This window comes from Camelus ferus, chromosome X (genome assembly GCF_009834535.1).
Source record: "Camelus ferus isolate YT-003-E chromosome X, BCGSAC_Cfer_1.0, whole genome shotgun sequence".
Taxonomy (NCBI): domain Eukaryota; kingdom Metazoa; phylum Chordata; class Mammalia; order Artiodactyla; family Camelidae; genus Camelus; species Camelus ferus.
The window spans coordinates 69,547,787-69,560,812 of record NC_045732.1 but is presented as its reverse complement, the minus strand read 5'-3'; the positions used below and the strand labels follow the sequence as shown (position 1 = coordinate 69,560,812).

Below are 13,026 nucleotides of genomic sequence, written 5' to 3'. Positions count from 1 at the left end.
CAAAAGACAAATATTGCATGATTTCACTTATATGAGGTACTCATAGTAGTCAAATTCATAGACAAAAATTAGAATGGTGGTTGCCAAGGGCCAGGAAGAGTTAAGAATGGGGAGTTACTGTGTAATAGGTAGAGAATTTTAGTTTTGCAAGATAAAGAGTTCTGGAGATGGATGGTGGTGATGGTTGCATAACAGTATAAATGTACTTAATACCACCAAACTGTACACTTAAAAATGGTTAAGATGGTAAATTTTATGCTAGGTATGCTTTACCACAGTAAAAAATGAAAAAAGTTACTAGATATGTGGTCACCAGGGGTTGGAGAGGAGGGGAAATGGAGATTGACTGCTAGTGGACAAGGGGTTCCTTTTGGGGATGATGAAAATGTTTTGGAGTTAGAGAGTGGTGATGGTTGTACACCTTTTTGAAAATACTAAAAACCACTGAAGTATACCATTTAAAATGGTGACATTTATGGTATGTGAATTATAGCTCAACTTAAAACATAAAAATAAACTTCTGTTCTCATGTATTCAGGCAAAAATATTAAGGTAAAATTTACACAGGATAAAATTCATCTTTTAAAGTGTGTAGTTCTATCAGTTTTGAGAAATGCATACAGCCATGCAAGCATCACCTCAATCAAGACACCGTTCTCATGTATTCTGAAACCCCACTCCTTCTTGCAAAAACCTGCCTTGACTCCACTGTTCTGTTAATCTCCTCCCTTCTACTTCCCCAAACTTGGTATATGTGGTCTATACCTACTACCTCCTCTTCATTCTCTCTTGTCTTAATCCTCTACAATCAAGTTTCCACCATTGCCACTACATGAAACTGTTCCTTTTCCCAACTTCATTATCTATCAATGATCCTGCCAATGTCCCAGTCTACTCAATTTGAGGCTTTGAAGTGACCTTTGATTCTTTCCTCTCCTTTATTTCCCTTATCCCATTATTAATATATCACCAAATTTTCTGATCTTTTTTTCACACTATCTGTCATATACTTCCTTTTTCACAGCTACTCTTATTTCAGGTCGTCACCTCATACCTAGATTACTCCAATAGCATTTAATCTTTTTTTTTCAATCTATTCTGCATTCTGTTTTCAGATTTATCAACTGACATATGGTTTATAAAGTGCTTTCACATAAAGCAGCTTATACACCATAAAGCAGTGCATAAGTACAATGTACTATATTCTTAAGATAGAATTGTTTCAAGTCACTTCTCTATTCAAAAATATGCAATGAATTCTCATTGCTTAAAGTATCAACTACTCTATCCAATGTCCCTCTAAGACAGAAGTTCTCAAACCATCTTGGTTCATGGCACCTTTAGTGTCTCAAGTTTTTCACGACACCCTTCGGTCAAAAGAAATATGTACTAGTTCCATTTACTATTAAACAGTTAGGTCCAAACAACTTTATAAGTATTTATGTACTAAAATTTAGTATCCATTTGAAAAAAATTATATATATATAAATTAAAAACAATTCTACTTCATTCTTAAATAGCCACAATTACATATAGTGGGATGGGTATGCCTGTTGGGTACTGCTCAACCACTCAAACCTTGGAATCAAATTGGACACAGCTTCCCTCATTTCTTATTCAATACTGATTTTTATCTATTACTTGCTTTTTATCACAGAAATCACAAAAAAACCCAGATTCACAAAGATGTGATGTAATCAAAAGGAATGTAAACATTTTTGTACCTGGAAGTGGGGTGCTACTATAACAAATACCTAAAAGTGCAGAAGAAGTAGCTTTGGAATTGGGCAGTGAGCAGAGGCTGGAAGAATTTGAGGAGCATCACAGAAATTGCCTGGATTACCTTGAACAGACTGTTATTAGAAATATGGATGTTAAACATCCCACTGTGAGGGCTCAGAAGCACAGAGCATGGTACAGAAAACACAAATTTCCTCAGAGAATTTCTGAAACATTGTGAACAGACTGTTAGTAGAATTATGGGTGTTAAAGTTGTTGCTGGTGAAGGCTCAGAAGGAAATGAGGAACATATAATTGGAAAACTTGAGGGAAGGTGATCCTTATAGTGGCAGAAAGCTCAGCAGAATTGTGTCCTACAGTTATGTGGAAAGCAGAACTTATAAATGATAAAACTGGATATTTAGCCAAGGGGATTTCCAAGCAAAGTGTTGAAAGTATGTCCTGGTGTTGGTTGCTGCTTACATAAAATGTGAAAGGAAGGAAAGAAATTGAGGGAAAAATTGTTAAACAAAAAGAACCAGGACTTAATGATTTTGGAAACTATCAACTTATCCAGACAACAAAGGATGCTAAAATTTAGAGATTCACTGTCAAGAATACATGCTCTAGAGAAAAAGCCAAGGCAGTGGCTGGACAATCTTTTGCTATTACTTCAGGAAGATCAAAAGGTCAGTGTATTGGGTCACACAAAAACCTCTCTGAAAAGATTAAACATTTCAATCAGATCTCTACCACCATCTCAGCAGAGCCAAGAACAGAAATAGGATTATCTAGGAAAGACCTGTCAAGAGTGTTGTCTAATGGAGTGAATATCCACCATATATACTTGAGACCCACAAGGTCCTTAAGAATAGTATACAAGAACAAAAATTGCTAGACTGGATTGGATTGAAAGGGACAGAGAGAGTATAGATGAAAGACAGTTTTTGGACCCTCAAAACTCTACAGTCAGGAAACAGGCTGATGAAACTACTCAGCTGAAAATACATCCTACTTTACATGAAGAAGGAAAGATGACTCTGAGGGTGGTGCCATGAACCCAGAGAACAGAGCCTTAAATCCAGAGGGTGGAGTTGAAAGCCCCAGATTATTCCCAGGTCTTGAAATTTAATGGAGTTGGCTTGACTGGATTTTGAAATTGCTTGGAATCTTGTGGTTCTTTTTTCCTCCAATATTTCCTCCATGTTTAAACTGGAATATCTATAACTGATATCCTATGCCTGTCCCATCATTAAATTTTAGGAGCAAAATACAAAAAAAAAAAGATACATCTGCAGATGGAGCGGAATTTTACACTAATATATTGCATCAGACTCAGAGTATCACCCATATTTGATTTAGATGAGGAGATTTGGGGATTTTGAGCTGACGACATTAAGACAAGAGTTTAGACTTTGAGTTGATGTAAGAGTTAAGATTTTGGGACTGAATCAAGAAGAAACTGACCACTTGAACAAACTGATCACTAGAAATGAAATCGAAATAGCAATAAAAAACCTTCCTACAAATAAAAGTCCAGGACCGGACGGCTTCACTGGGGAATTCTACCAAACATACAAAGAAGAACTCATACCAGTCCTTCTCAAACTCTTCCAGAAGATTGAAAAGGAGGGAATACTCCCAAACTCATTCTATGAAGCCACCATCACCCTGATACCAAAACCAGGCAAAGACACTACCAAAAAAGAGAATTATAGGCCAATATCACTGACGAACATAGACTCCAAAATCCTCACCAAAATATTAGCAAATAGAATCCAACAGCACATAAAAAGGATTATACATCATGACCAAGTGGGGTTCATCCCAGGGACACAAGGGTGGTTCAACATATGCAAATCAATCAATGTAATACATCACATCAACAAGAGAAAGGACAAAAACCACATGATCATCTCAATAGATGCAGAAAAAGCATTTGATAAAATTCAACACCCATTTATGACAAAAACTCTCGCCAAAGTGGGTATAGAGGGAACATATTTCAACATAATAAAAGCTATATATGACAAACCTACAGCCAGCATAGTACTCAATGGTGAAAAACTCAAAAGCTTCACACTAAAATCTGGGACAAGACAAGGCTGCCCACTATCACCACTCCTATTCAACACAGTCCTAGAAGTCCTAGCCACAGCAGTCAGGCAAGAGAGAGAAATAAAAGGGATCCAAATTGGAAAAGAAGAGGTAAAAGTGTCACTATATGCCGACAACATGTTACTATATATAGAAAACCCTAAAAGGTCCACACAAAAACTACTAGAGCTGATCGAACAATTCAGCAAGGTAGCAGGTTACAAGATTAACGTTCAAAAATCAGTTGCATTTCTTTACACTAATGATGAATCAACAGAAAAAGAAAGTAAAGAAACAATCCCCTTTAAAATAGCACCCAAAGTAATAAAATATTTGGGAATAAATCTAACGAAGGAGACGAAAGAATTATACACAGAAAACTATAAACCATTGATGAAGGAAATTAAAGAAGACTTTAAAAAATGGAAAGATATCCCATGATCTTGGATTGGAAGAATCAATATTGTTAAAATGGTCACACTGCCCAAGGCAATCTACAGATTTAATGCAATCCCTATCAAATTACCCAGGACATATTTCACAGAACTAGAACAAATCATAATAAAATTTATATGGAACCATCAAAGACCTAGAATTGCCAAAGCATTACTGAAGAGAAAGAAAGAGGCTGGAGGAATCACTCTCCCAGACTTCAGACAATACTATAGAGCTACAGTCATCCAGACAACATGGTATTGGTACAAAAACAGACATATAGACCAATGGAACAGAATAGAGAGCCCAGAAATGAACCCACAAACTTTTGGTCAACTCATCTTCGACAAAGAAGGCAAGAATATACAATGGAATAAAGACAGTCTCTTCAGCAAATGGTGTTGGGAAAACTGGACAGCAGCATGTAAAGCAATGAAGCTAGAACACTCCCTCACACCATACACAAAAATCAACTCAAAATGGATCAAAGGCTTAAACATAAGACAAGATACAATAAACCTCCTAGAGGAAAATATAGGCAAAACATTATCTGACATACATCTCAAAAATATTCTCCTAGAACAGCCTACCCAAGCAATAGAAATAAAAGCAAGAATAAACAAATGGGACCTAATGAAACTTACAAGCTTCTGCACAGCAAAGGAAACCATAAGTAAAACAAAAAGACAACCTACGGAATGGGAGAAGATCTTTGCAAATGAAACCGACAAAGGCTTGATCTCCAGAATATATAAGCAGCTCATACAACTCAATAAGAAAAAAATAAACAACCCAATCCAAAAATGGGCAGAAGACCTAAACAAACAATTCTCCAAGGAACACATACAAATGATCAAAAGGCACATGAAAAAATGCTCAATATCACTAATTATCAGAGAAATGCAAATCAAAACTACAATGAGGTATCACCTCACACCAGTCAGAATGGCTGTCATTCAGATATCCACAAATGACAAATGGAGAGCTGTGGAGAAAGGGGAACCCTCCTACACTGCTGGTGGGAATGCAGTTTGGTGCAGCCACTATGGAAAACAGTGTGGAGATTCCTCAAAAGACTAGGAATAGACTTACCGTATGACCCAGGAATCCCACTCCTGGGCTTATATCCAGAAGGAATCCTACTTCAGGATGACACCTGCACCCTAATGTTCATAGCAGCACTATTTACAATAGCCAAAACATGGTAACAGCCTAAATGTCCATCAACAGGTGACTGGATAAAGAAGAAGTGGTATATTTATACAATGGAATACTACTCAGCCATAAAAACCGACAACATAATGCCATTTGCAGCAACATGGATGCTCCTGGAGAATGTCATTCTAAGTGAAGTAAGCCAGAAAGAGAAAGAAAAATACCATATAAGATCGCTCATATGTGGAATCTAAAAAACAAAAACAAAAACAAACAAACAAACAAAGTGTAAATACAAAACAGAAATAGACTCATAGATGTAGAATACAAACTTGTGGTTGCCAAGGGGGTGGAGGGTGGGAAGGGATAGATGGGATTTCAAAATTGTAGAATCAATAAACAAGATTATACTGTATAGCACAGGGAAATATACACAAAATCTTATGGTAGCTCACAGAGAAAAAAATGTGACAATGAATATATATATATATATGTTCATGTATAACCGAAAAATTGTGCTGAACACTGGAATTTGACACATTGTAAAATGATTATAAATCAATAAAAAATGTTTAAAAAAAGATTTTGGGGGATGCTGAGATGGGGTAAATGTGTGATGTAAGTGGACCTTACAGGTTCAGAGGGCAGACTGTGGTAGGCAGAATAATGGTCCTCCAAAGATGTCTTGTGTCATAATCCATGAAACCTATGAATATATTAGGTTACATGGCAAGAGAGAATTAAGGTTGAAGATGGAATTAAGGTTACTCATCAGCTGACCTTTAGATTATCCTGAATTATCCAACCTAATCACAAGGATCCTTAACAATGGAAAAGTGAGGCAGAAGAGTCAGAATCAGAGGAGGAGATGTGATGACATGAGTAATGTCATCAGAATGATGCAATATGAGGACCCAACCCACTACTGATGATGGTGGAGGAAGAGGGCCAAGGAATGCTGGCAGCCTCTAAAAGTTGGAAAAGTCAAAGCAACAGATTTTCCCCTAGAGCCCCTAGGAATAAATGCAGCCTTGCCAATGCCCAGAGATCTGTGACAGACTTCTAACCAATACAATTCTAAGACAATAAATTAGTGTCCTAAGCCACTAAGTTTGTAGTAATTTGTTACCACAACAACAGAAAATAATTTCTATTGCTTATAGGCAAGAGTCAAGTATCACTGTATTTCCCTCAAAAATTTAAATATCCTGTGGCTCCCCATAAGTTCATTATGTGTAGCTTGTCACAGAGTTGGGAACTGTGGCTCTAGAACAGGGTCAGCAAACTACAGCCTGTGGGCCAAATACAGGCCACTGTTTTCATAAATAAAATTGTATTGGACACAGACACGTTATTAATTCTTATTGTCTATGGCTGCTTTCATACTATAGCAGAATTGAGTAGTCGTGACAGAGACCACATGGCCCACAAAGCTTAAAATATTTACTTCCTGGCCCTTCAGAGAAAAATTTGCCAAACCCTGCTCTAGAATAGGGCCCTACTCTATCCATCTGACTTTATCCCCCTTCACTCCAGTTACATCCCCTTATCCCCACTCCCCATATTCTTCCCATTCTGAGTTCCTGTCACTGCCTTAGCTCATGCTGTAATTCCATTCTGGAATTCCCTTCCCTCCTTTTCCAAAACTTATATCCTTAAAGGTTACTTTCAGGTCATACCTTCTACCTAAAACCTTCCCTATCTGTTCTGTCAGGGAGTGCTTCATATACCACACCACTTAGTTTTGATTGATCAAACATCCAGTTTATTGTTCTTTAAACCATTTCGTGTATGTGACAATCTGTCATTAGACTGTGAACTCTTCAAAGACAGCAACCATATCTCAATTTCTCTGGAAAATTCCACAAAGCCTAGCCACTGTGCTATGCACCAGTGAGGTGCTCAGTTAGTATGTGCTGACCGCATTTCTTCAACCAAAATTCACTCTAAAAATGTAAGTTTGAGCCCTGATAGCTGTAGCCGAAATCTGATATCCACAACTATTAAAAGTGATATTACAAATGATTTATTTGTAGACATTCCAGCAGTATGATGGCTGCTATCTTTTTTAGCATTTGCAGCTTTGATATCTAAAGTAAATACACAGAGGATGAGTTTGTGATAGCAGACAACCTTTTCTAACCATCCTCTCAAATTCCCTTATTTTTTTAACTAAACACCTTTTCATTTAATATAAAATAAACTGAGTAAAAAGGGAAATGATGCCAGAATTGGGATGAGTTATGCAAATGTATTATCCTCAGAAGACTCTGTATACAAGATAGTATAATAGATTTCTGTTTTTAATAAAATGTGTAGTAGATATTAAGCTACTTAAGCCAGAAATCCTATATGTTTAACTGAATAAACCTACTGCCTATGGAATATCCAGATCTGGATCCCCGGTCATCAGCTCAAACTCATCATACTGAAACTAAACATCACAAACCAAGGATCTAATACCTCTAAAACTTAAAACGTAGATGGGGATGTGGCAAAGATGGCAAAAGAGAGATGTTATGTAATTTTTAATATCTAACATTTGGGTTTCACAAATCTTAACTATTTGATTAATCACTAGAAATTCACTATTCCTTTCACTCAAGGGAAACAGAATGACTTGGCTCTGAGACTTCTGTCAAACTCATGTAATTTTTAAATTTTCACTCTTATGAGTCAAGTCCTAGTCAAAGATCTTCATTATGGGCCAGACTCAAAAGATCATTTTACTTAAACTAAGGGCAAGCAGTTATCATAACCTATGAGGAGCCCTAGTGACCAAGAACCAATTACCCTGAAATTAATCTGGGCTTGCCATCCAAATAGTTCTCTTTTTGTCAAATACTAAACCTAAAATTCTTATGGTTTTATATAAATTAAGGTACAACATATAACTAATTTTACTACAGTTTTGGACACAAAACAAAAGAGATTTGGGGAATTACTTTTCCTCTACTCTAAGAAAAAGTTTGCTATTGAGATTTCAAGGAAAACAATACCAAATGTCCTTATGCCTTCTTTCTCAATACTCCTAGAACACTCTTCACCCTTTCACATACTTCCCTCTGCTTAGAATGTCCTTCCCCTATCTGTCTACCAAACAAACTCCAATTTTTCCTTGAAGTTTTAAGTCAAATATATTTTGCTTTGTGAAGCCTTCCTTGACTCTGGTAGGCATATTTAAAGGTTCTTCCCATTTTGCATATATCTCCCATTAAAGTAATTATTTTATAGATATTTAAGTTTCTTATTTACATACATCTTATCCCATTTGTTCATAGGCATCAATGATTGTTATCTTTTATTCTTATGGAGCTAGTATCTGGCATGTAGGAGATATCTCATAATACTTAATTAAAGAAGGAATGTATGATCCATCCCTCCCCAAAAGTTTTAAAACAATTATATACTGGCTTTAACAACTCCTTTCTTTGTCTCCTAAAAATATCCTTGCTGGTTCAGCTTCAATGTCAAGTTCCTTTCTGATTCTTTATTGGTCTTACCCATTAAATGTTTCCCTGAAAACATACGTCTTTCCTGCCACTCCAATACGTTCCTCTCAGTCTGTTCACTGACTTCAAGAAATCTTTTGGGACAAACTTCAAACTGCTTTTTTTTTCCCTCAACATATTCATTAACTTTATATGCACTCATCTCTTTTCATTAAGATCAATTCCAAGGCTCTTTGTTTTACCAGAACTGTTTTACTAAATTTCTATGCTCTTTCCGTAATTTTTAAAGTTAAGGTTTATCTCAGTTGGGCTCCATATATCATGTATCAGCAAGCTTTAACAGAAAAATCAAATCATTTTATCTCTAATTTTAGATAATAGATTTGAAGGAAGTTAACTTATCTGGCTGGTTTTTAGAGATGATTTTAGACGTTTCAGAGAATAGAATCACATCTGAAGAAACTTTCAGAAACACCTCAGGTTGGGAGTGACTCACCGGTACTCCTTGGTGTACTCAAAGTCTTGTTTGTTGTAGGCAGGTTTTAAGAAATTGCACTCAATGACTCCAATTACTCCCACACCTTCTCCATGAGTTGGCTTAGAAGAAAAATATTAATTTCAACACTTACATTACTGTTGACTGCCTGGAGGCACTTCCTTTTGATTCCAAAAATAATAGAAGGGTTGCGTAACATCCATGGGCAAGGAAAGGGCAGCAAGATCTAGAGAATCACTAAGGGAGGATCTACTTCAACAGACTGTATTATAATGAACTGGAACCTCTGGCAAAATCTAGAGCAGAGATTTTCAAACTGTGCTCCATAGGTTCCCCAGGATTTTCCAGGGAGGGATTAATAGTTATCTCTACTTCACCCACACTTTGCCCACTTTCACCTGTTTTATATTATGAGATAGTTATAAGATTTCATTTAAACAAAGAGTGACAGGGTTAAAAAATCACGGTTATATACTCCTGTTCTAGGGAACTGAAAGCAAATTTCATTCTGAAAAAAATTTAATGATGTTATGTAATTAAAATATTCTATTAAAATAAACAATTTTTATATATGTAGGCCACCAAACAACTACTAAAAAGAGTCAGACTTGCAGTGATTATTAATTACAAACTGATACAAGAGATGTTTGGATTTAAAATCATTTTTGTATTCTTTAATAGAAGGAACGGAGTCAAAGTATAATTAGACTTGCACACAAACAAGCTGTATAAAGACAATATAACAATGAAAAGCAATATAGGCTGAAAACTAGCTCTCTTGGGTCATATGTAACTTTGTCCTACTGTGTAATATAACGCAGTTTATCATTCTTTGTGCTTGAGCAATCTTATCTGCAAAATAGGAATGAATGAGATACTTGTGGATATTACTATTTTAAATTGTCATTAAAATTTTAAGATGATGGTAATATTTGTATTCTTCAGTTTATAAAATACTTTCACTTAATTTATCCCATTTAAAGCTCTCAATCCTTAAACTCTAAGGTAGGCAGAGTAGGTAAAGTTATTATTCTTGTTTCCATTTTACCAGTAAGAAAATTGAGCCTCAGAGAAGTTAAACAACAGAGCACAGGTTATACGGCTTTTAGGTGGAAAAGCTGGGACTCGAATTCTTGTCATCATCCACTAAAATTTATGTATCTTCCACTATGCTTTATTATCTTCCCAAGAAAATGGAAAGAGCAACCTTAAACACTAGAAGCTTATACACATGGCAGAGTTGCTTATGCTCTAATTCTCCCTCTTATTAATAGCCACCTGGAAAATGCATTCAGTAAAGTTCCTGGGTTGATTAAGTCTACAAAGAATGAGAAGTAAAAAGAGCTTCTGGACACAAGTCAGTTCACTGGTAACACAGAATTCCAGGATCAGATTTAACAACCAACTCAAGATGGGAATAAAAAGCCACTCATGAGTATATTCCCTTTGCAAATTTCAAATCCTTTTCTGACTCTTCTTGGCATTCTATGTCAAAGAAGCATTAACTACTCACCTTCACCTGGCATCCCACCTTCTCAAAAGACTTTATGAGTCGGTTATTATGATACATCATTACTCCAAACTGGTTATTATTCTTGCAAGAGAACCCAAAAGTTATTTTCACCTGCTTATTCTGAGAAGAAAATCATTAAGGAGACAAACACCAGGGGTTTTAGCAGACAAAATTTTGTACTGTATTATAGCAAAAAACATCAGACACCACTGGATACAAATTGGTACAACCTTTCTAGAAGGCATTTAAAAAATCTGTAGCAATAGCTTTGAAAATATTCTTAAACTTTGACCAAATAATTCTCTTTCTAGGAATTTATCCTACAGAAATAACCAGGGAAGACCAAACAGTTTTATGAGTTACAGAAATTTATCAATTATTTATAATGGCTAAAAAAGTAATTTAAATGTCTGATAATAAGGGAATGACTAAATAAATCTTGGTATATCCATATGGTCTATTATGCAGCTCTTAAAATGATGTACTTGAAAAATATTTGGGAACATTAGGAAATGTTCAGACTATAATAACAATTATCATCTAAAAATATGTATTATAAATATATACATAGACTATGATTACCAAAAGGGAAAGGGGAAGGGGAGAGGGAAAAATTGGGAGTTTGAGATTAGCAGATACAAAGTACTATATATATAAAATAGATAAGCAACCAGGTCCTACTGTATAGCACAGGGAACTATATTCAACATCCTGTAATAAACCATAATGGAAAAGAATATGAAAAGAATGTATATATGTATAACTGAATCACTTTGCTGTACATCGGAAACTAACACAACACTGGAAATCAACTATACTTCAATAAAAATAAAATTTAAAAATAAATGCATATACATAGAAAAGACTGTAAGAAAATATACCAAAATACTATCAGTGATTTAAAAATTCATAAATAATTACAAAATGTTTCTTAACCATTGCTAATTGCTTCATTTACTGCTAGGTAAGGTAAGAATTGTACATGGTACAACACAGATCCACACAATTATAAGCAATAAGGTAAGTGTGGCTACCATACAAAACACAATGACAGCAAAAGCACCAAGAACAAAATCACTTAAAGGTAAAGGTCAATAAATAGTCCTGTTGTAATATATTTAATGGAAAGAAGTTAACAAGCTTGGGTAAGTGAAATAAAGAGAACTAATTATTGTACATAAAACATGAATAATTATCAGTTTTTAGCAAGTCCTATTTGATTTAAAAACCAAGGTAAGACAGTGAGAAAGATAAAGGGGAGACAGAGAAACTTACATTTTCATTAAAAAAGTACTAAGAAATCCTCATGTCCAAAATGAGTCACATGAAAATCTGTTTGTATTACTTTTTCAAGAAATAATCTCCATTACCCCCTCTAAGAACAAGCTACTTGGCATCAAATGCATGTGACAAATGGGTCAGGTATTACATGAAGACATGATACAAGTGGGTACATACATAAGTAATATTTGGCTCAGAACATATAATGTTCTGGGTTCTAGAAGCTTAAATCAAACCTCAAATAAGATCCTATTCCAGTGTAAAAACAGAACAGGACAAAACTCTCCAAAACAAAAAACAAAAACTGTATACCATAAAATTAACATTTTTTATGAAAATACATATATGTATGTATATACATGACTGGGACATTGTGCTGTATACCAGAAACTGATACATTGCAACTGACTGTATTTCAATAAAAAATGAACATTTTAAAGATAAAGACTGTCAAATTCTTTCTGTTGTATACTTTTAAATTCTAAATTATGGGGTGGGAGTACACTGGGGTAGGAGGTTCCCCCAAATTAGTATAGGGAGAAAGGACAAGAGGAGATCCTTTAATAACTGAGGAATAAATAAGTTAGTATCAGTAATCTTGTCCTTCAGTGATCTTAGGGAGACTCTATTAGTAGTTTCATGCCTATAGTGAATTTGTTTAACCCAAATTCTAATAGGGGAAGGTAACTAATTTAATGGGAAGGGATGCTGAGAAGAGCTGAGGTACACATGGAATGCACGCATAGGAGTTACCCTGATACAAATCCACAAAAGAAAGAAGCTGGAAGCAGAAATGTGGTATATTCTGAAACAGTAGTTGAAAAGCACTTTTTTAGACTGGCTCCATTAAACCTACAGCACTAAGATCCTAGCTACAT

The 13,026-nt window shown here is 35.3% G+C and overlaps 1 protein-coding gene across 4 annotated transcripts in view; it reads right to left on the bottom strand.

Annotated features, from left to right (window-relative positions):
* Positions 1–13,026, bottom strand: part of MORC4 (MORC family CW-type zinc finger 4) — a 50,163-nt gene that overhangs the window by 21,155 nt on the left and 15,982 nt on the right. For all 4 annotated transcript variants that reach the window (XM_032474596.1, XM_032474595.1, XM_032474594.1 and 1 more), the window contains 2 exons: positions 10,868–10,987; positions 9,355–9,455 (listed from right to left, as the gene is read on the bottom strand). In XM_032474596.1, the coding sequence (XP_032330487.1) occupies positions 9,355–9,455; positions 10,868–10,987 (221 nt within the window). The remainder of the gene's footprint in view (positions 1–9,354; positions 9,456–10,867; positions 10,988–13,026) is intronic.